The sequence below is a fragment of the Haemaphysalis longicornis genome, unplaced genomic scaffold, assembly GCF_048455015.1.
Source record: "Haemaphysalis longicornis isolate Haplotype H1 unplaced genomic scaffold, Haemaphysalis longicornis Haplotype H1 scaffold_3, whole genome shotgun sequence".
Classification (NCBI taxonomy): domain Eukaryota; kingdom Metazoa; phylum Arthropoda; class Arachnida; order Ixodida; family Ixodidae; genus Haemaphysalis; species Haemaphysalis longicornis.
The window spans coordinates 22,578,962-22,604,781 of NW_027526335.1; the positions used below are offsets into that span (position 1 = coordinate 22,578,962).

Genomic DNA, 25,820 nt, shown 5'->3' on the forward strand with positions numbered 1-25,820 from the left:
AAGCATGCAGCGTATTCTTGGTGCCTCGGCGTTTCTGCCAACAGATGAAACCGTCAGTAGAAGTATACAGCTCTGCCGTAAAAGTCTTGTCTTTAAGCACGAAGCGTTCTAGCGCGAGGCGTAAGCGAATGTCCCGGTGTTTTGTAGTACGCGTCACAAAGCTTTCCAGAGAGGCGTAAACGAGTGTCCCGCTGTATTTTTAGTACGCGTTACATTCTAGCGCGAGGAGTACACGAGTGATACGATATTTTAGTACCGTGACTATATGAGAAGGTTACGACGACGACATTAGACGCCAACAGCCCGAGGCCCTAAGGGGCTTCGCTCCCAAAAAAGTATCTTGCAAAATACAACTTATCTTTAGGTTTCCCAGCAACGCACTACCGGCTCATGAAGGCTGCATTTGCAAGCGGACTTTCCGGATGCTGTTCGGAGCTGTACAGTACTTTCACGAATGAACACACGACACAGCAGAACTGCAGTAAAAACACGGAGTAAAAGTTTATTGTACTGCTTCGGCGTTACAGTTCTAGGAACTGGATAACAAGTGTAAATAAATCGGAGGCAACAAAGTGTTAAAACAGCCGAAACAAAACTCCTTCGCTAGTTGAAGCCGTAGGGCGTTCCCTTGATCTTGGAGGCCAGGACCAGGGCCGAGGGCTCCTCGCGGTTCCTCGACAGAGTGATGAAGTGGACGCCATCGGGCCTGCGGAAGGCGCGAACCTCTCGGAAGGATTCTGAAAAGTAAACGTCTTCAGCTCAAAGGCGCGCGTCGTTCTCAAAGAATGGAGACCGCAGGGTTCCCAGCGTTACGCTGTTATTTTACATCAATAAACCATTAACTTCATTCGCACCAGTACTGGCTTCGCGAATGCGCTAACAGCTGCAGGAACTTGGCAGTGCTTGTTAACATCTGTGCACGGGCCAACGTTTTGGACCCGAGCCTGCACGAGGGGCTAGGGACCAGCCTGGGCCAGCCCGTTCAAGGTGCAAAGGCACAATTACATTCGACCAGGAGGAGTTTTTTTCCCCAATAACTCTTTCTTCCCCACTATGAAGCGTGTTTAACGACTAGTTAATGGGCAACGACCTTAGGAAAGTTTAGTCTGCGTTAACAGTATGCGCGCAGGGGGACTATACGCGGAATGCTCCATTTGGCCTATAGGGGATTCCCGTGCTCGCAGAGTGCATGGTGCAGTTTGCCCTGGATGAAATGTTGAAATTACGCAGTGCGTGCTTCTTTACCAAGCCCGAGCAGAAATATTCCGACCCTGGCACTAACTTGTCCGAACGGCCCTGCTTTTGTTTTGCGACAAAGCCAGCAGCCTTAAATTCGTTAAAAGCAGTCGAGCGACTTCCTAAATCACTGCGAAGTGTTCTCGAAGTGGTTTCCTCCCTCCATTACCGAGAGAAAAATTGCACGTCACTTGTACCAGAGCTTAAGAACAAATAGATGAATCGTAGAATCACTGTGCGTATCGGGCTACGCAACCGCAAAGGGGAATGGAAGTTACCGTCCACGTGAAGAGAGTGCTGCTCAAGAAATCCGGAAACGCCTTTGAGCGCGTAGACCTTGAGATTGTTTCCCGCTTCGCTGGAGCGCACGAACATTAGGCTCGTCTTGTCGTCCGGCGATGGCAGCCAGCTGATGGATCGCACGTCTCCGGCGAACAGCTTCTGCACTTCCGACATCGCCTGCTCCTGGCCGGGAACGTAGCTGGAAGAAAGCGTGTATATCTTTCTCCGATGACAGTTCAAGGAATACGGAACATGTGTTGGCTGAATCGCGTAGAGGACATTTGCCGGGGATGATAGTTTGCCTCGTTTCAATGAAAGCCTCACGATGATTGGTGGTAGAGATTATCACCATGCATGCCTCGCCGCAAAATTGCTGGGTGTCGGCATGTCTCCGCGTGAACCTCTCCGCCCGCCAAACTGAAAAGAGCGTCTAAACGGGAACTTCGCGTTTTACGACGAGTTGCGAAGCCGCTTTCCGTAATTACAGGATCCCCATTGAGAACTACGATTCGGCTTCAGAAGAGCATTCACTGCGGTGGCTCGGTGGTTAAGCGGTGCGCCACTGAACTCCAGCAAACAAAATATGAGCGGCCCTTTTCTATTCCAAAGGCATGCCGTATGTAAAGCTGATAGTAATAATAAGTTCGAACAACCAACCACATAGTACACTAAGACTACAAAGATGACAGAGTTGAAGCACAGCTACTTGAAATGGAGGCTTGTTATTGCGCCGGGCCTTGGGGGGGGAGTAAACTTGGAGCAGTGATGAAGCTGTGAGCGAAATTATTAAAACTGGTAATGCAAACGTTTTGAAGTTAGTACCTGTAGACGGACGTTGGAATGTCCGTGCCGGCGACCCTCCGTTGGCCGACGACAACGAGGCAGGCGTCCCTGTGGCCGAGCACGGCCACGGAACCGACGGAGACTGCGCCGATGCTAGCCAGCTTGCGGAGGCCCTGGCGAGACCAACGGTACGCAAAGACTCTGTCGAACTGGCCCGGCTGCTTAGCAGACACAGCCAGCAGCACCGAGTTATCCTTGGGACAGACATGCGCAGCAACCTGCGCAGAACGGCGGACAGATAACACGGTCATGCACTGCAAGTGCCGTGTACTGCCGACGGCTAAAAGCAAAGACAGCAATACCCAGCTCGCGGACAATATATTCTTGCCCCGTGACTCAGTCATGGACGCTTTATATGTTTGTCAGGGCTCGCGTGTTTGGAATCTTCAACTTCGTTCTTTTCCCGACCACTCCAGTCTTTATGTACCAGTCTACCTCTCATGTATTACGTCCTACGCACTGAACGTTGCCATCGTTCTAAGGGGGCAGTCACCTTGTCAAGCCACTCGCTGCGGTAGCTTTTTGCGATTGCTCTTTTCAATTGTCTATGAAAGATACAGCACTGAATTGGATTGAATTTTCGGTAAAGTTGCTTTTATTTTATAAGTGGTCGGCTAGTACGTCTCACCCATCCATCGTATGAACCTCCCGATGTAGGCTGGATTTTTTTTATATGTGGTATATAATCAGCTAGCTGTATGCACGAAATCCGGGTGAGCTCCCGTATTACAGTCCCAACCGTGAGAAAAAAAAATGCCGATCTTGAAACTGCGTGGTATCTACTGAACATGTGGCAACGTTCCTAGCTTGAAAGCTGAAGGTTCGTCTGTCTGATAGCTTATTGCTGCCGTTGCAAAAGCTAACTGCAGACCACGGAAAGGTGGAACAGCGCCACTGTGTCCCGTTTTAGCGCTGTTACACCCTGACGCGTGTCAGTTCGCTTAAGTTGAAACTTAGTTCTTGAGAACTTGGAGGGGAACACTAAGTAAATGGAGGCGTGCATGTTTACAGGGACATCGAGACAAATCGAAACAAGCAAACTCCAAAGCCTGTTCATTTTGTTGTGCGTCTGTCGCACTCGGAGAACGCACCGCATACGACATCGAAATTGGTGAAATACGTTCTCGATACAGGTAATGCAGCCAACGTAACGACAAACGCTGGCGCACCACGAACCGTGGACAGCCACAGCAATCGGCAGTGAGGAATGCCTCACCTGGTGAGCATAGTGGACGGGCAAGTCTTGGTGAATGACGAAGCCTTTAGAAGGATCGTCAACGCAGGCTATCTTAAGGAATCCACCAGCGGACACCGCAAGACATCCCATGGCTTCGTAGTTGAAAGGCGAGACGCTCCTTAGGGAGTCCATTCGCAAGATCTGGTAGAGGACAAGGGAGCTTGTCCCTGGATGCCAGCTGAAGACTTCGATGGAGCTACGTCCTGCACCTGCGATGAAGAGGCATTTCTTCCATTGCATGTAGATATCAGGTTTACCCGAAGTGACTCGGTTAAACTTGTTCCAGGGCAAACGATCGTTCGACTAGTAAGGCATAACGCACTGGTAGAAAGGAGAAGATAGAAGTCTACCAATGAAGAGACCACGCGCAGTGCATGCCACAACGGCTATACGGGGTGCTGTCGCATTGCGCATGTTACGTGTGCACGGGCCCAACATCTTTCTTTGGCTGCTAGTGTGCTGTGGGAGATCAATAAGCGATTTAATCTGTGGCAAATCTTGTTCGGGTTCGCTTACCCAGGATACCGAAAGCGGGCGCTTCCTTCGAGCACGAGGACCCGGCATGCGTATTGACGACAATAACGTAGTCCGCTGCGGGCGTGGCCAAATACTGAATCGAGGAGCCTTCAGCCACCTGAACGTCCTGTATTGGAAAACGAGGGAGACTCAAAGACAGGATCACATTTTCGCACTCGCACTCTAACAATCAAGTTCACACGTGGGAAAGGTTTCGGGCAATGGACGCTACAATATAGTGACCGACATTGACACGTATGCAGGTTGTGTACAGCAATATGCCGAAGATCCACAGCTCTAGTGTTGAAGCCAGATGAAATGTTTCGCTTCGGTTTATTTCCAGGGCGATATTAACTGATATTTTGACATGCGGGGAATAGCCAACGGGCAAGCTGCAGCTTCTGTAGTGACCGGCGCAGGCATAAACCTGGAATTTCCCAGTACATCCTACTCCCAGAATTTAAACGGGCTTAATTTAAATTACAACTCCGAAACGTCACACAAACGAGATGAATGTCACTTCACATACGTTATCTGTATACCGTCTACCGTTGTTACGGTGGCTGTCTTAGAGCAGGCTTCTCCCGGAGATTTATGCATTTGCAATACCTGTATACGGCCACAACGAAATGTGCTTGCCTGTCTCACTGGAAGGGCCTTGGAGTGTGCCTGTCCGAGCTTGAAGGTTTTCAGTATGCCACAGGGCGGGTGGTTAACAGCAGGCGAGCTGATGAGAAAGATCTCCGAGGAGTCCCGCAGGGACGCGTACAGTGCAGAATGAGAGGGTCCCACAGTGAAGGCGAATATCTGCTCGTAGTACGCTAGGAGAACCGCTTGCTCTGCAGAAATGGAAGTTAAAAAAAAAGACAGCATGCCACGGTGAAACAGATACGAAATATAAATCGAGAGCACCTCAACGTATAACGCTTTAAGTCTGAGAACGACCACTGATTTAGTTAAACTCATTGCAAATTTCATGCTTAGGTGCACTAGCTGCAACGAGCGTTATCATGACGTTCTAAAATCGCATTATCACAACGTTAGCAATGTTCGCTAATTTCTGCGGCATTTTCCCGACTTAGGGATTTTCTTGAGAAGCCCTCTTTCCAATCTAACTGTAGAACCGTTAAAGCGCTTATTTATAACACAACTTTCGTACTTTCAGCCTTATCTTGCGTCGCCTGAGCGAAATTTGAAAACTACTGCGGCATTCTGAAGTCTTAGCCCACCCCTTTTGGCTCCAACGCGTTTGTAAAAAGTCTGTTCCGGCAGTTTTCACTCATAACTAGTTTGAAGTTGTAATATTTTTACCGGATGCTTTCACAAAGAAAGTTTGTAGTCGCGATTTTCGTTTCACATTACGCAATAATTTGGCCTTCACAGTAATAATTTAACCACAAATTCGATACATTTGCATCTCGGAGCTTGAAGGAGGTACGTAGCCCATCCGGGCCAGTGAATTGACAATACCTTTGAACGCGTGATTCAGGTGATCTATTCGGGTTTTGTGCTGGCTCAGCTGATGGGAGAGCGACTGCATATCATTCGTCGACCTAATTGTCTGCTTGAGGTCTCGGAGGCTCACATTCCCAATCTTTCCGAACGTGTGAAGAGTCGCGACGCTGAAGCCACCCGTGAACCTCTTCGGCGCCGTTACAGTGTTGTTCCTGCTCTTGAGCATCTGCAAAAACAAACAAACAGGTAAACAAATAAACAAAACTGAGGATTGGGAACCAATGTCTTCCGAAGTTTTCCGAATACGCACAGCTTGATGAACGAATTCGTGAATGTTGATGCCGTTGAGATATCCAGTGACGCGAAGGTCGTTCACGGCAGCATCTGCGATGATGGTTTTCTTCCCCGTTATGACTTGGTCTTTTGTCGTGAGCAGCAATTCGCTGGACGACACCTTGATCCCATCCAAGGTACCACGGATCCTATTGGGGAAAAATAAAATGACGTGAGGAGGTGTATCAACAACACGTGAAATTCCGTGGGATGGTTTCGTAATAACTTCTCACTTTGCGTCCGCGGCATTGACGTTACGAAGCACTTTGACACCGCTGATCTTGTACTCGCGGCCGTCATTGAACACGGTGTTCCTCGCCCATGCGGCGACGTCCACGCCTTGCAAGCGCGCCGACTCCGGCATTGTGAGGGTCCCGGTTATGGTTGCGTTCCCCGTCACAGCCAGTGGTCCGGCCACAACGTTGGTGCGAACTTTAGTGAAGACGTCTTGAGGAAGCTTGATTCCGTTGATCAGACCCGCAACATTCACGTCCCCTATCGCAGATAAAGGAGAGGCAAAGCAAGCAATCCGTTATCAAACCATTGCTTTAAGTTTGAAGTATGTCGGTCTGCAGAACAATTTTATAATCGTAAATGTTAAAAGGGCCCGATGCAAGCGTGGCTATGCAACACTGGAACCCGCAGTTCCTATCACCTCGAAATGTTATGTGGTTAAGTGCTGGTTTTTTTTATTATTATTTCGGAAGAAGTTGGGGGAAAGAAGTGAAGAGGTGGACGCAAACGTGAGCGAATGTAAAGATTACGTATGACAACGAAGCCCAATGAAAAAAAGGGGAGGGGGGGCTTAAGAATTTATCTGAAAATGGGCGCAATCTAATGAATATTCATGCAACGCGCTAAGGAAAGGAATATTCCTTATATAGGACTATCCAGCAAGTCATTACCCGAGCAGAAAACGTGGTTAAAACTAAATTTGAAAGCAAATTTCAGCTTGCAATATGCAGTCGATGTGAACCAACTCGCAAAATTCCAAAAAATCCTGCATTTGAAAGGTTCCAGAGCAATACATGCCGTAACTGTCAAGACAAGAAAACATCGAGTTGGGAAAACTAAGTTTTTAACTTACCGCCAAAGGTGACGTTATGAAGCCTGCAAGGTGCAGAGACGACTTGGTCGCCGACACTCCTCAGGGCAGAGCTTACGAACAATGGCAGGCTGATTCCATTCACCAGCGGCGCATCGACACTCGCGCAGTGCAAGGAGCCTGTGAAGGATCGTGGTTTATTTAATCGAGCGCTAGCAATGTACCAACAATTCAGTTACGGACGTCCATACCTTGTATGTGGGCGCTATGCATTTTAAGCTTCGTCTCGACGACCTGATCCCTTGTCACACTCATGTAATGATCTTTGAGGTAGTCGAAGTTTACGCCATTCAGCGTGCCCCTCAGCGTTACGGGCTGGAAAAAAGATCGGATGGAGCTGCTTACAAACAATGACAAGGTCTTTCTTAGCTCCTATTAGCTCTTTTTTTTAACATTAATGGAGTCGGAAGCCTCATGGCATGTGCAAGAAGCCACAAGTACAAGAAAATTCTGCAGTTGACAGCCTGCGGTTGAGTTCTAAAACTCGCCAGCTGGAACAACATGTCAAATGGCGACTTGGGCAGAGGCATGTAGTGCCAGTGCTATGCAACATTGACGTTACGTAAAGACTACAAAGACTCGTTCTCGCTCCTAAAAGGTAGAAAACTTGACGGAGGAGCTCACCCCTTCAATGACGATGTTCCTGAAGTGTTTGCTTCCTCGCAACGTCGATCCGCCATTAGTCTTTGCACAGGATGAATAAAGCTCTCGCACGTCTACGCCGTCAACTAAACCGTCAACTTTGACACCTTTGTGGAAGGTGACATCACCCAGAACAGTCGTGGGGGCCATAATAACCTGGTTACCGAGAGTCTTCACCGATTTCTTGCAAAGCTCCTCTACTTTGACCGAGTCGACGAGACCGCTGACCCACAAATCCCGTTCGACCGTAAATCCTTTTTTCATAAACTTCCTCCCAGTGATGGTGACATTTTTGGTCGAGTCCACAACTTCTTCGGAGACATCGATGCCTTGGACCGTGCCCGTGACGTCCACGTCGTCCATCGAGCCAAGGAACTCGAACCTCACAGGACCAGCGAACGTTGTGGACTCGTTTTTGAAAGCAGCCTTGCCGACAAGTTCCTGCAAGTTGACTTCATTGATGGTGCCCCGAACGACGAGCGGACCTAACGTTTCCAGGCTATTTTCGAAGACCATATCCCCGGTTATCACTTGGTCGACTCCTTGGAGCATCCAGTTACTCAGGTCATCCTGGGAGACACCGTCGAGTAGAGATTCGAATGCGAAATTGGGCGCCGTGACGGGAGCGGAAAATACTTTCTCTCCAGAAATCACTTGATTTCCTTTGAGAAGCACAGCGTCCATGTAAAGCTCGGCAAGCGAGACGCCCGAGAAATTGCTGGTCCGTACGTTGGCGTAGTGTGGAACAGTCACGTTGCTGCTGAAGATTTTGCCGCCAGAAACAACTTGGTGGGCTATGAAAAGAGGTAATTGATCAGTAAAGATTCAATAAATTATCTAAAATGACAAGAGATTGCTATCGAGCTTGTAGCGAGATTTTGCATTTCGCACTGAAATTTTCTACTCACCGGAATACAGCAAAGAGTCCTCTAGTAGCTCCGCAGCGCGGAAACCGTTGATTTTGTTCCGTACAACGAAGTTATCGACGTTCAGGCCACCATCGACAGTAAACGCCTCGAAGTCCTTCGGCGCAGTGATTACGCAGTTTTCATCGAGCTGACAGAAATCGGTGATTCTAACACTATTTACGGACTCTTCCACCACGAGGTTTTTGACGTGCAGGTTGCGTTTGAACACTTTCGGGGCGAGCACGACCTGAAACAGGCGGCAGTGTTCAGAGCATTGATACTGTTCAAATCAAGCAGGTAAAACTTACCTGGTGGCCTTGTGTCAAGAGGGAATCTTTCCAAACACGGAGGTCGACACCGTTAACAAGTCCCTTAACGATGACGTCGCCGCTTAGCCTCAAGTTGCTGAACACCTTCTCGCCATTGAACACTTTCGGCCCACGCCGTAGGATAAATGACGACGGCACGTCGAGTCCATTGATGTCATGGCATGTAAGGTTCCGCACCTGGGTGGACACATGGTCCGGTATATACACGAACCGACCAGAAGACGGCCGAGTAACATACCTGGATGTTATTAGCGAAGGCAACTCTCTTGAAGTTTGGAAACACAGGCGCATCAAGGCGCAGGGCGTAACGATACAGGTCTTCCAGCTTCCGGTCGTTGACCAGGCCCGTGACGATCACCTTGTCCTCGAATACAACTTTGCCCGTAAACGTCCACGTCCCTGGAAAATCATAGAATCTCACTGGCTGCGCCCACAACACTGCATAGCCAATGTGCGTGTACCATTCATGACGGGAGTGCGTCGCCTGCGCATGAATTCCGCCAGTGCAGACAGGTCGACACCGTCGACGAACCGCCCAACGGCGCTGTGCCCGTCCAGGTGCAGAACTCCGAAGGTTTTCTTTCCTGCATGGCCGAGTATTAGTTATGCGAAAAATAAGCGCGCTTACGAGGTTTACATTACCTGGGATTCGCTGCACTGGAGTTTTAACCAGAATATCTAACTGTCCTTTCCAGTCTGGAAAAAAAAAAAAGATTAGCACAATGTATAATAGCAGCATGCAGGTTTCATATTGCATCACAAGTACCGGTAGCCGGGTCTGGAATATGTCGAATGCCGTTGAGGGCAACGTTGACGTGAAGCTCTTTGGCTGAGCAGTCAGAGAGGAACACTTTCTCGGCCGAGATGGTGACGTTCTGGTTCACGAGGACAACGTCAGGTCCCGGTATCTGAAGGCCGTTGACAGTTCCGCGTACACTCATGTCGCCAAACTGCACGTTCGTGTATTCATGGGGGGCTGAAACAAAGTTCAGGAGCATGCACGTATTAGTTTGTAGTTATGAATACCCTTAATTCTTTTTCACAGCGCCAAATTCTCGCGAGGAGGCATAACGGGCTAAATTAATGAATAGGAGTAACGTTTAAACAGTTTTAAGTGCGAATGCACTTCTTAAGCGAGCCTGAATCGTCCGCCGCCGTAGTCCGCATAGCAACAGCTGCGGGTGCGCGCGCTCTTCGTCTTCCTTAGCAACGGGGGGAGATGGGCGCGCGCTGCCTGGCCGCTGACATGGCACATACCCACGTTGGGGATTGGCCAGGAATCGGGCGTGAGAAGGGCTAATGCACCCGCTTAAAGGAGTACTGACACGAAATTTCAAAGCTGAGATCCGCTCTAGCAATCAAGTACAACGACAACACAAATAGGTGTCTGTGAATAAATGCATCTTTCTTTCTTTGTAGTTGTGTGTGTGTGTGTGTGTGATCTCTCTTTCGCGAACATTACCGAACCGCGCAAATTCAACTCGTGCATTCGCACTTTCACATTCTTCCCCTCGGGGAAATGCGGGGAAATTTTTTGGCTACCAGTGGCCTTGCCACTGGATTTCCCGAACGTCCTCGGCGTCCTCACCGCTGTCTTACGGGAGAAAAATTTACCTGTGACCACTTGGTGACCATGGACCCACATGACAGTGCGCCAAAGGTCGGGTAGGTTGACGTTGTCGAGGACTCCCGAGTCGCTGATGTGCAGGACGCCTTCCACGATGACGTTCCGCACTATTTTTCGCCCAAGTATGACGTGGTTACCGTGGCGAGTCAAAGCATTCTGGTAGAACTTGTCGATGCTCAATCCGTTGCAGGATCCGTCGACCTGCATCACAACAGAGTTCTTTTAGTGTCAAGATAATTCACCAGATATTGTATTCTACCGGCACCATGCACCATAGATTCCACATCTAAGGCCTAGGCCTAGTCACAAGAGCTTCAGTCAGTTGGTGTAGTCAGTGATAGAGCCAGTTAATGAGCCAAAGCGTGGAACTGCAGAGAAGCCTAACTGGCTTTAAGTGGCTGCGCCGGTTAGAATTTGTTTCGGAGTACGACTCTACATATATTTCAGGAAGCTTGCTTCCCGGAATTAAACGGAACATTTTTTTTTAAATGGAGATTGCCTGACGCGCAAGCGTCCTACACCGTCTTTTGTTTTACTTTACTTTCGTTCGACAAATGGTGTAGATTTGCATTATTACAGCGGCCGATTGTATTAGCTGGGCAGTTACGCATTTTACAGCGAAGCTGTTTATAGCTAGGATGCGGAATTGTGGCGTCATCGCGGAAAACGCAATTAGGGAAACTGAGCTTACAAATAAGCTGACAGGAATGCCATAGGGCCTTGATATTTGATAAACGACTTATTGCCCCTGGAAATAAAATGTCTTCCAAGCAATGCTTTGGTGTTTCGGGGTGAAGCCGACTTTCAAATAGGTGTAAGCTTCGTTTTTGGAAGTTTGCTTCACTGTGCAACATATGTGGGAAAGCTTATTCGTCGAGGAAAATGCGGTGCGAATGGAGCTCCATAATCGCGACGAGAGTGCAATCGTCGACCGCGTCAAGTGGCGTCCGACGTGCGTGTGCGCGATACTGCATGTAAGCAACGAGCAAGAACCGACGACGCATATCGTGAGTGATAATGAAGCAACGCGCCTCTGGCCCCCCAAGGTGCTGATTGGGAAGAGCTCAAGGGCGCTTACGCCAGGTTTGAGAGACTCCACCATTTCAGCCGCAGCTGCAATTTGTGCGACAGACTGCTGCGACAACGACCTGACCGAAGACGCGCGAGGGTGGCGAAGTGAACGCCGGGGAAGCACCGCGTTAGCACCTCCCAACCCATGCACGCAGCTTCGCTGGAAAACCGCCTCCACAGAGTGCAGTGAACAGATTGCACAGTAGTGCCTTCACGAAATGCACTGGACAGAGCTAGCACAATTGTTTGTGAAAAGCGCGTTTTAAAGGGGAAAAAATTGCCCCCACCTCCCCGAAGGGAATCGTGAGGAAGTGCGAATGCATTTCTTGCGCCGAGAGTAAACGGCGTAGTAATTCTGACATCGCCTTGAGAGGCGCCCAGCCAGCGAACGGTCTAAACTGGAGCAGAGCGAGCAGGAGACTGTAGCGAGAGAACGCGCGCGAGCCGACCCACGGAGGTCTGGCGGTTTATCGCTGCATATAAAGGGGGGTACGCCGTGCTGAGCGCGCCGAGCCAGGTGGCTGAGAGAGAAGGCGGGCGCGCGAGAGAGAGGGGTGCGCGCGCAGCTGCAGCCAGCGAGGAGAGAGGAGGAGCGAGCGAAGGGGGAGGGGGACGCGCGCAGCGGCGCACGGCAGCTGCCGGGAGAGGAGGTGGTGCGTGACGTCACGGCGCGGGTGAGGAGAGGGATGCGCGCGGCGCACACCGCCGCGCCGCGAGGGAGCGGTGAGGGCGTGGCGTCACGTGGTGAGTGACGTCACTGCGCCGTTGCTACCGACGCTCCTCTCCGCTCTGCGCCGTTGCTAGGGAGAGCAGGGCTGCGGACGCCGCCGGCGGTGGATGGTTTGGGGTCGCTTATAAAGTGCATCGCACTTAAAAACCTCTCGTACACATTTGCTGCGAGCACTTCAGACAACAGTTAAGGTGACTACAGTAACTGTTTAGCAGTGGACTCTGCTTCCCAAATTGCCTTTTCCGTTCTCTTTCGTATAGCACGAATGAGGTCTTAAAATGACGTCCTAAGAAATGTTCACGCTTTGGAAAGCTGTTTGTGTAAACCTAAACTAGCGTTTTTTTTTTTTTGCATACAGACTGAACATGCTTAACAGACATACAGAATGAATATATACCAAAAGATTTCAGTATACGTGGGTGCTAATACCGCTTGAAAATTTCGTGGAGTTACCGTGCTTTCTATTTTCGCTAGTTACTCCGCAGCAAGTTGTAGCAACACCAAATTCGCTAAGTTCACCTACTAGCTGGCTTTATGAATACTCTGTCAATTTCAACTTAGTAGTTCATAAACTATCTTATAGTGTTAGCTTTCAAGAATGGCCATTGGCTGAAATCGGAAGCATTGCGATTACGTACCTTGCCGGGGCGCACTTCAATGCAAGTACACCGTTTTTTTTTTTGTTTTTTTTAGGAGAGGGCGGTATGTTCTGGTCGAATAAGAACATTTCGTGTGAAAAATTGGCTTTTTACTTGTGCAGCTGGGGTTGCAATCATTAACCGCGACGATGGCTTCGAGTTGCTAAACCTTCCCCTGCTGAGAAGGGAAGCTTGCTGTGCTCCACAGAAATGGGAAAGCCGGTATATTAACCGATGTAACCACGCGTCCAGAAGAAACTTTATAGACGAAAACAATCGACGTTGTAATCAGTTATTCGAGCAGGCAATGTTCAAGACAACCACCGTTCCACCGACTGTTTCGCCAAGGAGACATCCGTTTCATATAACGAAAAGAACTCATTGCGGAACCGATAGTACAACATTCCGAACTTCGTTTGCCTTTGTGGCGACTACGCCTCCGTAGTCTGAAAAAATCGTTCTATGAATCTACTGAGAAAGCAGCGTACATTGTTGGAAAACGTAGAGATACTTTGTGCAAAATGAACAGTTGCGCGTGAATTAGGATTGATGTATAGAAATGATGAAATTCAGTTTCATCATTTCTTTGACCGGTTTCATATTGACCGGGTCAATATATTGAACTAAACGCCTTTCGAAAGTGCGTCGAAACAACGCGTGAGAAGGGTTCCCACCTGTAGTACGCGAGCAGTGGCATCGGTCATCGTGATCTCGCCGCTCTGAACTTGGTCGCCCTCTGCGAGCAGGAGGTGCGCCGGTGAGAACACGATTCCGCCGAGGCTGGGAGCGACGACGTTATGCAAGGCGTGCACGGCCCTCGCGAAGCGGATGTTGCCGCCCAGCACGTGGTCACCGGACATGGTAACCAGGTTGGAGACGTTGAGTCCGTTCACGGGTCCGTCCACGTGCATGCTTTGCACGGCGAGGTGCTCGAAGGACATGGGCACGTTGGCGAACTGCGGCGCGTTGGTGAAGAAGAGGCGGCTGCGAAGGTCTGTCACGTCTTCCTTGTTGAGGTAGGCCGTCTCCAGCTGGCCGATGTGACAACCGTGCGGTGGGCAGTCCAGGGTAAGCTGCTCGAAGTGGTAGTCACCTGCACCGAGGCGCTAGTATCGGGTGCTTGCCTACATTACGGGAGAAAGGCTGTCGCAACAGCTGTGCACTCACGGACAAGATGTTGAATCGCGATGGGTGCAACCGCCGGTTTGGAGCTTTTTTGAGACTAAGCCCATTATGTTCCGTCACCTAAATCAGTAGGGCGTACAGTTTGAGTGGCGCCTCACTAAGCTTGAGCTAATGCTTCGCGCTAACTAACGAGAAAAGTTCAGCTTTAGTGATTACCGATTCGGGATTTATCGACTGTATGAAACTATTTGTAGTCGATATAACTTCAAAGATGGTGCCGAAATTAAGAGCTTACAGAGCATGTTTTTAGACGAGATATTTCACAATTTTACTGCCAATGGGTGTGTTAGAACATAAGGCGGTTAATGGTTGCCCCATTGAAATGCACTGCAAAATTGGTGTTCAGGCCACCATGGGGCAACACTTCGCTACACCTCACGCGAACGCTTGGCCTCTAAGGGTGATCGTGCAATAGACAAGTTTTCAGTGCAATGCACATCCAGCGTACCGGTCAGAGTTTGGTCTCCTGTAAGCTTGAGGGCATCGTGGAGCTCGTTCAGCATGCCTTGAAGAGTGCCCTTCATAGTGTTTAGTTCAATTTGCAACTTTTCGAGCTCTTCCAAGTCCTTGACGCTGTAACTCTCACCAGAGGCAAGTTCTTCAAACTGAAATGAAAGGTAGAAGGAAGTTTTAGGATCGATTTAAAGTGGCACGATGGAACTTAAGCATACTTCGCTTACGACCGCATTTCGGAAAAAAAGTAACGGTCCCAACGAACATGATTTTCTATGGTGAATGTGATAATGCGGCAGCAATGATACGATGAATGAAGGTCATTTTAATCACTTTACTGATACCCCATTGTCTGTAGCAGATGAAATCTATCCTAAGCAGCGGATGTTGCCAATAAAATGAAACAGTTGCTCCAAATATCGATGGCGTTGCACAATTGCTATCGTCTAAAGTGCACGAGCCAGTATTGTATTCCGTGTTGATATAGGCTAATGCGAGTTATCGAAGAAGTAGGTTTGGGTACAGCGGCATTTTTTTATGGACGGGAGACAGACGAGTTGAGCAGCTTTTGTTGGACCGGTTGGGCCAACAACACTGCCTTCACTTCATCTATACAACGGCCGGCTGTAGAATTTTTACAGTCATTCCTCTCAGGGATAGAGCGCAATTGAAATAACAGACTAATTCTAGACCTTAATTATTTAATGTTGCAATAACATGTTATCAAATTACAGAGCACCGAAGGCCGCAACGTTTGGAGCCCACTAAAACAGTACCATTCGGCTCGTTCTGGCCAAAGATTTCAAATGCACGGGGTTGAGCCACACTTTGGTTTTACTAAAAAAAACGGAAAATACTTGCTCAAACCGAGCTGGCAATTTTGTATGAAGAAGTCAACCAGAACAATTGAAACCCCATGTCCACTCAAAGCAAGCGCAATTAATCCACAACACCATCACTTGTGTTCTCATGGGTAGCCAGAAACCTCTGCGGGAACTGTGTGCAAATAACCGCGTGTCCGCTGATCTAAGTTGTGCAAGTCCTGGACCGCCAGTAAACGACGTTTCGCCGTTCGTCGTCACTGCAGTCTGGGAGTGCTTCTTTCTTGTGTCATGAGGACCAAGTTGGGAGAGTTTGTAAATGGTCAATAATGATCAGCAGAAAAAAAAGGAGGCCCAAAATCACGAGAAACGGGAAGGACAGCGCTGCAGTCACTATTTTGAAAAAAGTTTTAACATACATCACTCAGCCACACAGCGCTAAATCATAACAGAAAACAAATCTAAACAATCACTGGCACGTCTGCACACGTCAATTTTGAGTGCAACGCTGTTTTGTCCGTTTCTCATTCTCTTGTGCCTGTTTTTCTCTCTGATCATTAATAGTCTCATGTCATCTTTCGCAATCTTTTTGCCCTCGAACGAAATTCATAAACCACCACAAATACAGGCCAGAACAAACCTCGAATAACTTAAACTTGCGTCAAATTAACCCGGAAATGAGCGAGTTAGTGCAGAACTGAGCCAGAAACCCACAACTTTTCTGACAACGCGTACAGAAATGGTCATTGCTGCCACCCATTGTGATGTGAAACTGACAGACACAAGGTCCGCAGTTTATGTGGTGCCAATAGAAACTACGTTAACCTGCACGAGAACCACTTAAGCGTGTACTTGCCTGTGGTGCGCGGATGGCTTCCTGGACGTGGAGATCCTGGAAGACAACTTCACCCGGGACCCGGATAGTCTCGGGGCGGTCCACGTAGTACACCTGCTCGAGCTGCTGGACGAGCCTTTGGGCAGACTCTTCGGTGGCCAGCTGGGAGGAGTCCTGGCACCACCGAAGGCTCTCGTTGTACCAGCGCTGGATCTGGTTGTCGTGGTAGAAGCCCACTCTGTACGCCCCTGGGCCCTCGGTTGATGGGTTCGATACGGCTGCATCGGTGGAACGGATAGAAGTCAAGTCAGTGGATCGGTTACCCCGAGCCATTTCACTAGTATCCGCGAAGACACAGGTTTTACAGAGACGCTGTGATGCCAAGTCTGATAAGACTTGCGAAAGCATCCGCGAAAACGTGGTCCTCAGTTGTAAGCGGAGGGAGCTTGCATGTACACATTGTCGACGAAAAAAAGAATGTTACGCCTGCAATGGGAATCTACATTTACGTTCGAGGCTGTAGGCGGATGACGTGTATTGAATGAATATTTACGGAATAATGCGTGCAAAGGTTAACCAGTGGTCCCCTGGCTGTGGACGGCTGCGTGGACCCAAATCGCAAGGTTAGAAGCTTGGAAATAGCTTAGGAGAAGCACTTTTATTTTAGTATAACGATCTACTTGCCGCAATTTTAGATTTCCGAGCCCTTAAATTTTCGCTCGTAGTGCAGAGTGTATGGATAGGTTAAATTGTAGATTTTTACAAGGTGATAGCTTGTAAACGAATTTAGAGCGAAACGGCTTACACTAACGTGGAAAATTCATACGGTAGTAGTTTTATGATTTGAGAAATACTGCTTTTACAATTTGACAGGCTGCCCTGGATGCACCGTATTGGGTGGTAACCTTGTGGGGAGTAAACGCGCCAGCGATACGGTCGAGATGAAAATGTTCATCTCTGCGAAGCAGAACGCTGGAATAGCGTGTAGACACGTATTTCTGATCACGGCAATCGATCGGGACTCTCGGTTAGGTGTACAAGAGAACTTTATGAAGAATGAACACGTGACAAAATATTTGCGTCTGTGTACCCGACCCTGTAGGTTAGTAGTAGACTCACGCCCTCACGATGCTCACATAAAGGGGAAAGCTCGCGCGCATCGCGTGACTAATGCCTCGCCGAGAGCCAGCGGTAGCGAAGTGCAAGGGTGAGTACGACTCCCAGTGCATGCTCCGGGTCGCTGAAGGCTCACCCAGCAGCAGGTCTCTGGCGGGGCTCGTGAGGTGAAAGGTCAAGTCGTGCACGCCGGGCCCCATGGTGGACTGGGTGTGCTGAACCTCGGCGAGGACGAAGTGCCACCCGTTGTACTGATAGAGATGCACGGGCTCGTACAGGCTGCCTACGGCCAGCAGGAACTCGCCGCCGGCGCCTTCGTACGCGGCGATCTTCGTGGCGCCCGTCGTGTGCAGGCACTGGAAGGGCACGAACTTGCCGTCCACGTACTTGTAGATCACCGAGTTGACGGCGTAGTTGCGGTGGTCGTCGTCTGCGAGCGTGCACAGGGGGAACGCTGGGGTTCAGCGCGACCTTTACCTCCCCTTCCGGAACCCCCGTGGCCTACGCGAGGTCCCCGTCTACGGAAGTTGGAACAGCTTAACCGCTTCCCAAAACACGGTTTCTTGCACTGGGGAAAAATGAGAGCCTGAAATTCTGGATGTTTAGGTTCATTTTTTTGTACAGACATCGAAACTAGTTCTAGAAACATTGGTTTTCTGGAAGATTCTTACGGTGTGGAGTACCCCAAAATCTGATAGCGGAAAAGACAATTTGTACTGATCTGGGCTTGGAAGCAATGTTCATGAATCCCGATGTACGGGATCACGCATGCTTTGGCGACTGTTTAGTGTAGGCTACCAGCAAGCACGCTGCCTGAACTCGCCGCACCGGCTAAAGTTTACAAATCTGAGCCCGGCTTCGACTTGAAAACGCAGCTTGAACGAAAACCACAGAACTTAGGAAACACGGACACAATGCTCGTTATACCAGCTCCACAATTCATTTTGTGTACGTGACCAGACCGCTTTTAACGAAGGAAAATTTACGAACTTTAAACGTGCTTCTTATTCCCTGTGTAAATATAGGCTCTGGCGTCGGTCATGAAAGTCGTCACTGCAAACAACGCCAGCCGTCCGTCTGAACAGTCACGCACCAGCAGGAGAGAGGAAGGGCTAGCACCACACGTGACGAAAATAGGGGCCGCTTACGAAGAAGAGAACGCATCTCACATTGCTCGTATTGGTTGGCGATCGCCAGGAAGAACTCTTTCGTCGCCGAGTCTGGTCCCAGAGTGAAGAACTCCGCGTCCGTCGCGGCGTACGTCGGAATCTGCTGCAGGGTCTTCCAGCTGTTGAGCGACAGGTCGTACTTGTAGATGACCGTGCTCACTTTGGCCGTGTCCTTGGAGAATCGCTTGTTGACGACAGCCAAGAAGTCCAGGTTGTGGATGGAGAAGGGTTCGAGGTCGCACACCACCCTGCTGTCAACTTGGGCGTACTTGTCGAAGTACGTCGCTGTGAACAGAGAGCCAGGCAAATCAGCGTCGCGTGTCAACAGATCTCGGGGCACCAAAGTAGCGGGAATTTTATGCAGTGGTCCCAAGCCAGTACTGCACTACGAAAAAAGACTCCATGCTCTGGCTTCGATATTGTGCATCACTGCTTTTGATACTGCGAGTCGTAACCAATTAGAACTAACGATAAAAAAGTTCTGGAGATAATGTTATCCACACCCTTGCCGACCAAAAAAAACGTAATATAATTGAGATTAGAGGCAACACGTGCACTATACCTCTCCAGTTGTAAATTGAAGTGAACATTTCGGCTCCAGAGTTTGCCAGTGCGAGGTTGAACTCTGCGTTCGATTTCCTGGGTGAAAAAAAAAAAAAGCCATTTTTTTATATTCAACACAAAAAACCAAATGCGCTTTTCAAGGAGATATACTGACATTTGCCAGAAAGCGACGGAAGTTGGTGAAGCACTGTTAATAGTATGATCGATGTAGATTTTCTTCGTATCTTTGTCGAAAAACTGCAGCTCGGCACCATTTTGAAGTCCAGCATCAGCGGCTACTATGTAGAGCTTGTTATTGAAGGGGAACCCCACGACGCTTCTGGGGTCGACGCATTCCGTGAAGACTATGGGCGTCCATTTGCTTCCCTGCAACAAGAAAACGGTTTCAGTCAAAATCGCAACATGCAGGCGCCTCCGCAGTGATGCGTACTCACCGTTAAAGTTCCAACGGTTATCCTGGGTCGTATGTCTCTCGATCCAGCGGAAACACAAACAACGTAAAGTTCCCCGGCGTAAGGCACAAAATTGACGGACAGTTGCCTCTCGCACAAGTCCGAGTACGGAGAAAGGTGCTGAAGCCGGTGGACTCCTGCAAGCACGCAAGTTTTCAGGGGACGAAAAACAGGGAACACGCAACACTTCCCGGAACCCTGCCTACCGAACTATTGAATTGCTCCTTAAAAAAAAATCGATTTCCATGAACATTTCCATGATTTCCATACCTTGCTCAGGCCGAAATTGCGCGAATAAGTCGCCCTTTATGCTATTTTTAATCACGTCTCACGACCGGATCTACGGCGTGCGCCTTCTAGGCACACCGCTTGTATTCTAAGCAATTTTTTTTTTTACTAGCAGAGCAGACATTCAGCAAACAGGATTTGCTCCTTCCGCGAAAGAAAATTTGCTAGGGATGAATCTTCAAATGTTCCAACCCTACTAAGGTCGTGTCAGGCAGTTTTATTTAAACTTAATTGGTGCAAGTTTTGCAAGGACAAAATTTTCAGCAATACCTACAGAACCACGCCCCGTATACGAGGTTCCTAATAAAAATTATGTTCAAGGGGTTTCCCTTTGTTTTACAAGTACCTCTGCCATGTAGGAAGAAATGGTGCGGAAATAATGCACGGCAGGCTGGTTCCGGTTCCTGCGAGCACAATTACTGCCATAAGCAGGTACACGAGTAATTCCATGTTAGATTTGGAGGGAGAGCGAACGGTCCTTAAAGGAGCCATGAAGACAAAATACAAGTTGCGTTTATTAGAAAGGCTGCTTAGTCCCGACAACAATGATACCAATATCATCGCAATCTTCGAACAAATAACGGAGATATTAAAGAAAACGTGTGAAGCAGTCGCGACCCCCTAGCCAATTTCCCGCAACTTTTGTACGACATCACGGAACCTTGTTTGTGCGATTGGCGGCCGCCTAACTGACCTGTCGCGACAACACACGACTGGACGTCTGTAATGGGGCCTCTAGTTCCATTTGACCGCATCACTTGAATGCTAACATGCAGTTAACGCTCTGAAAATTATATTTTATTGTTGGCCGGTATGACGTCATTCTTGCTCATAACACGTCACTGCGGCGCAAAATTTGAAAGCTTTTAAATACTTGTTGCTTTTTTTTTTTTTCGCTAAAAAAACATCTTTGGGGCTCTAATGGAGCTGAGTGAGATACTGAGTCATAGTTCTTTCAAATTAAACGAAGTTGTATTTCCTCGTCGTGGCTCCTTTAATGAAACTGACGAGGTTAGCGTGGAATAGACGCCGGCTTGCTACGCCAGATGGTTAAAAAAAGGAACTGATGGTAATAGAAGACAAGAGTGCGCAGTAAGTGCGGAGCCGTTAATTGGAGACCGCCGAGAACAGATACGCTTCTGTAGCTATAGACCATTTGAAACACCCGCTGCTTTGGCAGCCGTACTACAGCAACGACAGATGGAGGCACCAGTCCGTTTCACGTGATGTTTTGAGTTTTCAAACATGGCGCCGCCCTGTCAGCACTTCGTGAACGACTTCGAAGCGTGCGTTTTAGGTATGTTACCCGAATACCCATGAAATCCAACGCGCGTGTTATCGATAATGGCAGAGATTTCGTTAAGAGATAACCTAGAGCTGCAACTTGCTGAGCTCGAAATGCTGTCGAGCATGTATCCTCGCAGCGAAGAATTCAAGCTTCTGAGTGCACATGCCGTCAGCGAATTCAGGGACTATCTGGACGGAAAATGTGACGTGGTTTCGTCTTCTTTGGACTTGAACTTCAAGATACGCGTGGACTCGGTAAGTTTTCCATTCTCTGTGACCGATGTACACGCTATTCTGAAAGCCCATCTGTCTGCTGGGCCGTTCGCTTTCAACCTATGCTGTCTCGGAGGCGTTGCCAAATCACCCCCCTACCCGGCTAGGTAAAATCAAGACAGACTGATCAGTTGCAGTTGCGGAGCGACACCAGCGAGAATTGCTGTACTGGATGGGAGCAGTCAGTCTTGATTTTTACCCAACCGGCCAAACCGCTTCCGCTCACTGACTATCCAGCGTCACTATCAATAATTAACAGTGACGCTGGCCAGTCAGTGAGCGGAAGCGGTTTAGCCGCCTGGGTAAAAATCAAGACAGACTGCTCCCATCCAGTACAGCAATCCTCGCTGGTGCCGTTTCGCAACTACAACTGATCAGCCTGTCTTGATTTTACCTAACCGGACAAACCGCTTCCGCTCACTGACTAGCCAGCGTCAGACATGGGTCGCCGGGTAGGGGGGTGATTTGGCAACGCCTCCGAGGACCTTGCCTAGCAGAGCATCAGCACGTGGACGTGCAAAGTAACTGTACGAGCGCTGGTGCCCATTCGGTGCTTAGAAGTAGCGCTCGACGTGTGTGGATGTGGCACTAAACACTGACACACGCGCAAAGTTAAAAACATCTGCCACCTGTTCCGTTGCAACAAATGTAAATATTAGCTTCCTTTGAATGGTGCAACGATTGACGTTCACCTTTATTTGTTCGCAGGGAAGCGTGGACTTGGACGTCCGTTTGCCTCATGCCTACCCTTCTGCACCCCCGGATATCACGTTGAGAACCGACTGCCTCGACAGAGCTGCGCACACCGCCTTAACGAAGGAAACCTTTGAATTTGTTGCCTCGCTACCTTCCGGATCTCTAGTTGTGGCCGACACAGTTGATTGGATCAGAGAAAACTTTCCCCGGTTCTGTACGGCAGCGGCGAACCCCAAAGAGGCTGCAGTGAACCCTCTGTGTTTCACAAGACTATGGATTGTCAGGCAAGTGCAGGAAGTGGATCGGTGGTGCATTTCAAGTTTAGTTATTAGTTCCTAATATGCTTGACCTTTCTTTCCCTGTTCATTTTTCAGTCATCACATTTACAACAAGAACAAGCGAAGGCTGATCCTTGAATGCGGAAAAGAGGGCAAACTGACGGGTTTCTGTCTCCCTGGAAAGCCCGGAATCATCTGCTACGAGGGCCCTTCAGTGGAGTGCCTCAACGCCTGGTCAACGATCAAGAACCTGACCTGGCAGAGGATCGGCCTTAAACACCAGGAAGACGCGGAACTTGTGGATGGGCAGGACATGAGCAGCCTGAGAAAATTCGACGACTTCTCCGAAATTGCCTTCAATACCAAGCAAAATGCTAGCAGGGACCACCATATGGACATGGGAGAATTCGCAAAGTTCCTGAATGAACGTGGCTGTGAAGGTGTATTTGAAATTCTCTTCGGTTTCGAAGCGAAAGTGAGCAGCTGACTGAGTTGTATTTAGGTCTATTCTAAATTTCGAATCACCTTTTTTTTTCAGAAATTGAGGTATTAAACAGTCATTTTGGTCAATGGCCTATTCTTGTCGCGACTAGAGTAGCAAGAAAGTTGAGTCTTGCTTAGAGGGACCGGACCATCACTTACGGAACTGCATAAGCCTCCAAGGACAAATCCGGAAAATAGATTCCGTATTCTACCCCGAGTATACGAACGGGCTCGCGAATGAGGTTGTGTTCCGCAACAGCATAACAGGGGTGCGTTCACAGATCACTCACCGAGGCTGTCCTTAATAGAGATGTCGAGGGATGTGCTGCGCTTTCCTCGCCTCCGGCTGGAGTCGCTAGGCAAGTTGTGAGCAGCCAAGATGGAATCCAGGAGATCTTGCACCGCATCGTCGTAATCGCGCAGGTCAACAGACCCTGGAGAACAGAATGCGCGTGTTAAAGATCGATGACGTCGTACTCGTTTCTAAACACTCCTGCCGGGGTACTTCTCTATGCGAGTTAAGCCTTTCCGTACAGGCACGGAATTCAGTTATAAAAATGTTCAAAGGTGAGCGAAATTGCGAACCTTGAACACAAAAGCTGCGTTGGTCAATGTTTGTCACGGGTTTATTCGACGGTTCGCGCCGTTTGAAACACTAATCAGGGGCCGAATTCTCCAAAACGGCGGGCCGTCGCTTTGAAACGACGGGGTAGCGCCATTGAAATGTATGTGTTCTGGGGTTGGGGCCGCCGCTTTGGGGTGGGCAACATGAAGATACGCTGCAAGAAAAGCACTGTGGCAAGGACGCGAAGCGACACTCACTGCCCTCCGTCGTTTCACTTGTCGCTTCGCGTCCTTGCCACAGTGCTTTTCTTGCAGCGTATCTTCATGTTGCCCACCCCAAAGCGGCGGCCCCAACCCCAGAACACATACATTTCAATGGCGCTACCCCGTCGTTTCAAAGCGACGGCCCGCCGTTTTGGAGAATTCGGCCCCTGATGCCGAAGGTGGTGTGATGAAAAATGGAAACAACGGCGGGGAAATGTGAAAATAGGACACAATTTTGGGAGGGTGTAAGCTGCTATGATAGGCAGTCAGCTTACACTTTCAACCTCCTTTATCGCAATCCGCCCCAAACACTGCAAGGTGGGCGGGGCAAGATGAGCACACCTGTCCGTGTAGGTCTTGTCAGTGCCCTTTTTAGCGCGCTAAACCATGAACAAATAACGCGTACAATTAAAATTCCTCTGCGCACATCGCTTACACGTAGTGGGAATACACGTATTGCGACCCCCGCCCCCCGCTTACAGTACCACGCTCAATCGTCGAACACATCTATCGCGCCACGACAGTTCGACGACACTCACTGGTCTCGTTGAGAGTTGTTTCCGGCGTGGTCGCCGATGTCCGGAGCCCGGGGATGACGTCCGTCAGCAAGCGTGTCCAGGAGGCGTGGACCAAGGGCACTGCCCCCGTGATTATCAGCACGGCGGTCAACTGCCACGCCAACGGAAACGCCATCTGCGGAAACGGAGAACAAGGCAGTCCGGAAAAAGGCAGATGGACTTCAAACGAAGTCTTGACAGACGATAACCACACGTCCGGACATGTTCTGTCGACAAGGGCCGGGCGGCGTTGACCCGGAACGCACGAATTTTCTCCGGAACCAACGCATAAGCACAATAAATAAAAAAAAAACGTTAGAAATGATAATATGCTATTGTGCCAAAAGGAAACACAATACCGCGTAATGTTCACCTGGTACCTCGCCCCAGCGCTCGCCGAAGCGCAAGCACCTAAAATGAAGCGAATACAAATGAGCGCACGCAGTCAAGTCGTGCGCTGTAAGGAACCTCGCCAGTCGATTATTCTTACATTAGCACGAAATACCTTCAACTGAGTTTTGGAAACAGTGATCGTATAGCTAAGCGCGAATCGGGAAAACCCGTTTAACTTTAAGTTGACTGGTGCGGAAAGTTGCGGCAGCTTCACACTTTCGACACAAAACAACGCTTTAAACGTAACGTTTTTGGGACTGCACTTCGTTAAAAACCGAGCCTGGTACCCGGTCGCGACCCGCGACTCGCGACATACCGAAGGAAAAAAAAAATAAAATTGGACACCATTTTCCGTACCTTGTAAGCCGGGCCGAGCGTCTGATGACCGGAGGAGGACGCAACGGTGATATATAACCTCGGTGTCCGTCGTGATCTGCTTCGTAACCGTGCGCCCTCGCTCGCGTTTGGGAACGCCCACCGGTGTGGCATTTGGACCGCCTGATTCGGTTCCGAAAGGAACGCAAGCGACGCGCTATCGACGTTCGATCGCGCACGCGCTCGCCTTGATTTTCGGCGCCGGCAGCTCGGGCTTTGAATTCGCTGTTGTGGCTGCGACTGAGCTAACGCTAAATGTGTCGAGACTGGACCAATGTTTGCATACCGTGGTTCCTACCGGTACAGTGCCTTGCCTGGATGTGAGGACCACGTATACGGCAGTGCCGTGGTTAATACGCTGAAATATAGTTAACTGTGACTCAAAAGAAAGCATACAGTTACGAAAGAAAAAAGAACAACGGGAGGTACCGTTATACAACGCTTCGTTAGTTCTCTTTTATAGGTTGACATTTATATTCGGAATTCAGCGGGAGTAACAAGAAATTTCAATTAAGGACGTTGTAATTGCGATTCTACTAATGAAGGAGTGAATTTCTTGGTGTACCATGGGTTGAATGGCGCTGTAGCCTGTCTATATAGGCAAGGGGTCTATTTGTCGGGAGCGTGGCTTCATTTTTCGCGTCGTACGCAGCCTTTTTAAAACAGGAAGTTCTGACGGGTGTCAATACCGAATCAGCTGTGGTCCCGCCTGGCTTCGCGATGCTTGTGGCACTTCCAGACCCGGTATCTGGTCGTCAATCTCCTCTCTAGTTGAGAGTCAGACAGGCGTACCTCTTTCTACTGCCTTTCCGGAT

The 25,820-nt window shown here is 49.2% G+C and overlaps 2 protein-coding genes across 2 annotated transcripts; one reads left to right on the plus strand and one right to left on the minus strand.

Moving 5' to 3' along the window:
- Positions 1 to 477: 477 nt before the first annotated feature.
- Positions 478 to 25,134, minus strand: Clos (closca). Its single transcript, XM_077702625.1, has 30 exons — positions 24,988 to 25,134; positions 24,220 to 24,373; positions 23,143 to 23,286; positions 19,530 to 19,684; positions 19,250 to 19,461; positions 19,094 to 19,170; positions 18,532 to 18,816; positions 17,499 to 17,792; positions 16,268 to 16,524; positions 14,586 to 14,742; positions 13,627 to 14,045; positions 10,501 to 10,714; positions 9,653 to 9,862; positions 9,529 to 9,582; positions 9,348 to 9,470; positions 9,125 to 9,285; positions 8,866 to 9,063; positions 8,558 to 8,804; positions 7,632 to 8,443; positions 7,199 to 7,322; positions 6,990 to 7,127; positions 6,136 to 6,397; positions 5,880 to 6,051; positions 5,585 to 5,795; positions 4,754 to 4,953; positions 4,115 to 4,241; positions 3,578 to 3,807; positions 2,341 to 2,579; positions 1,515 to 1,717; positions 478 to 737 (listed from the first exon to the last, which is right to left on the minus strand). The coding sequence occupies exons 1-30, from the start codon at positions 25,117 to 25,119 to the stop codon at positions 604 to 606; spliced, it is 6,345 nt and encodes a 2,114-aa protein (XP_077558751.1). The 5' UTR covers positions 25,120 to 25,134; the 3' UTR covers positions 478 to 603.
- Positions 21,052 to 23,092, plus strand: LOC144174138 (RWD domain-containing protein 2B). Its single transcript, XM_077702626.1, has 3 exons — positions 21,052 to 21,377; positions 22,104 to 22,375; positions 22,466 to 23,092. The coding sequence occupies exons 1-3, from the start codon at positions 21,180 to 21,182 to the stop codon at positions 22,854 to 22,856; spliced, it is 861 nt and encodes a 286-aa protein (XP_077558752.1). The 5' UTR covers positions 21,052 to 21,179; the 3' UTR covers positions 22,857 to 23,092.
- Positions 25,135 to 25,820: the final 686 nt, after the last annotated feature.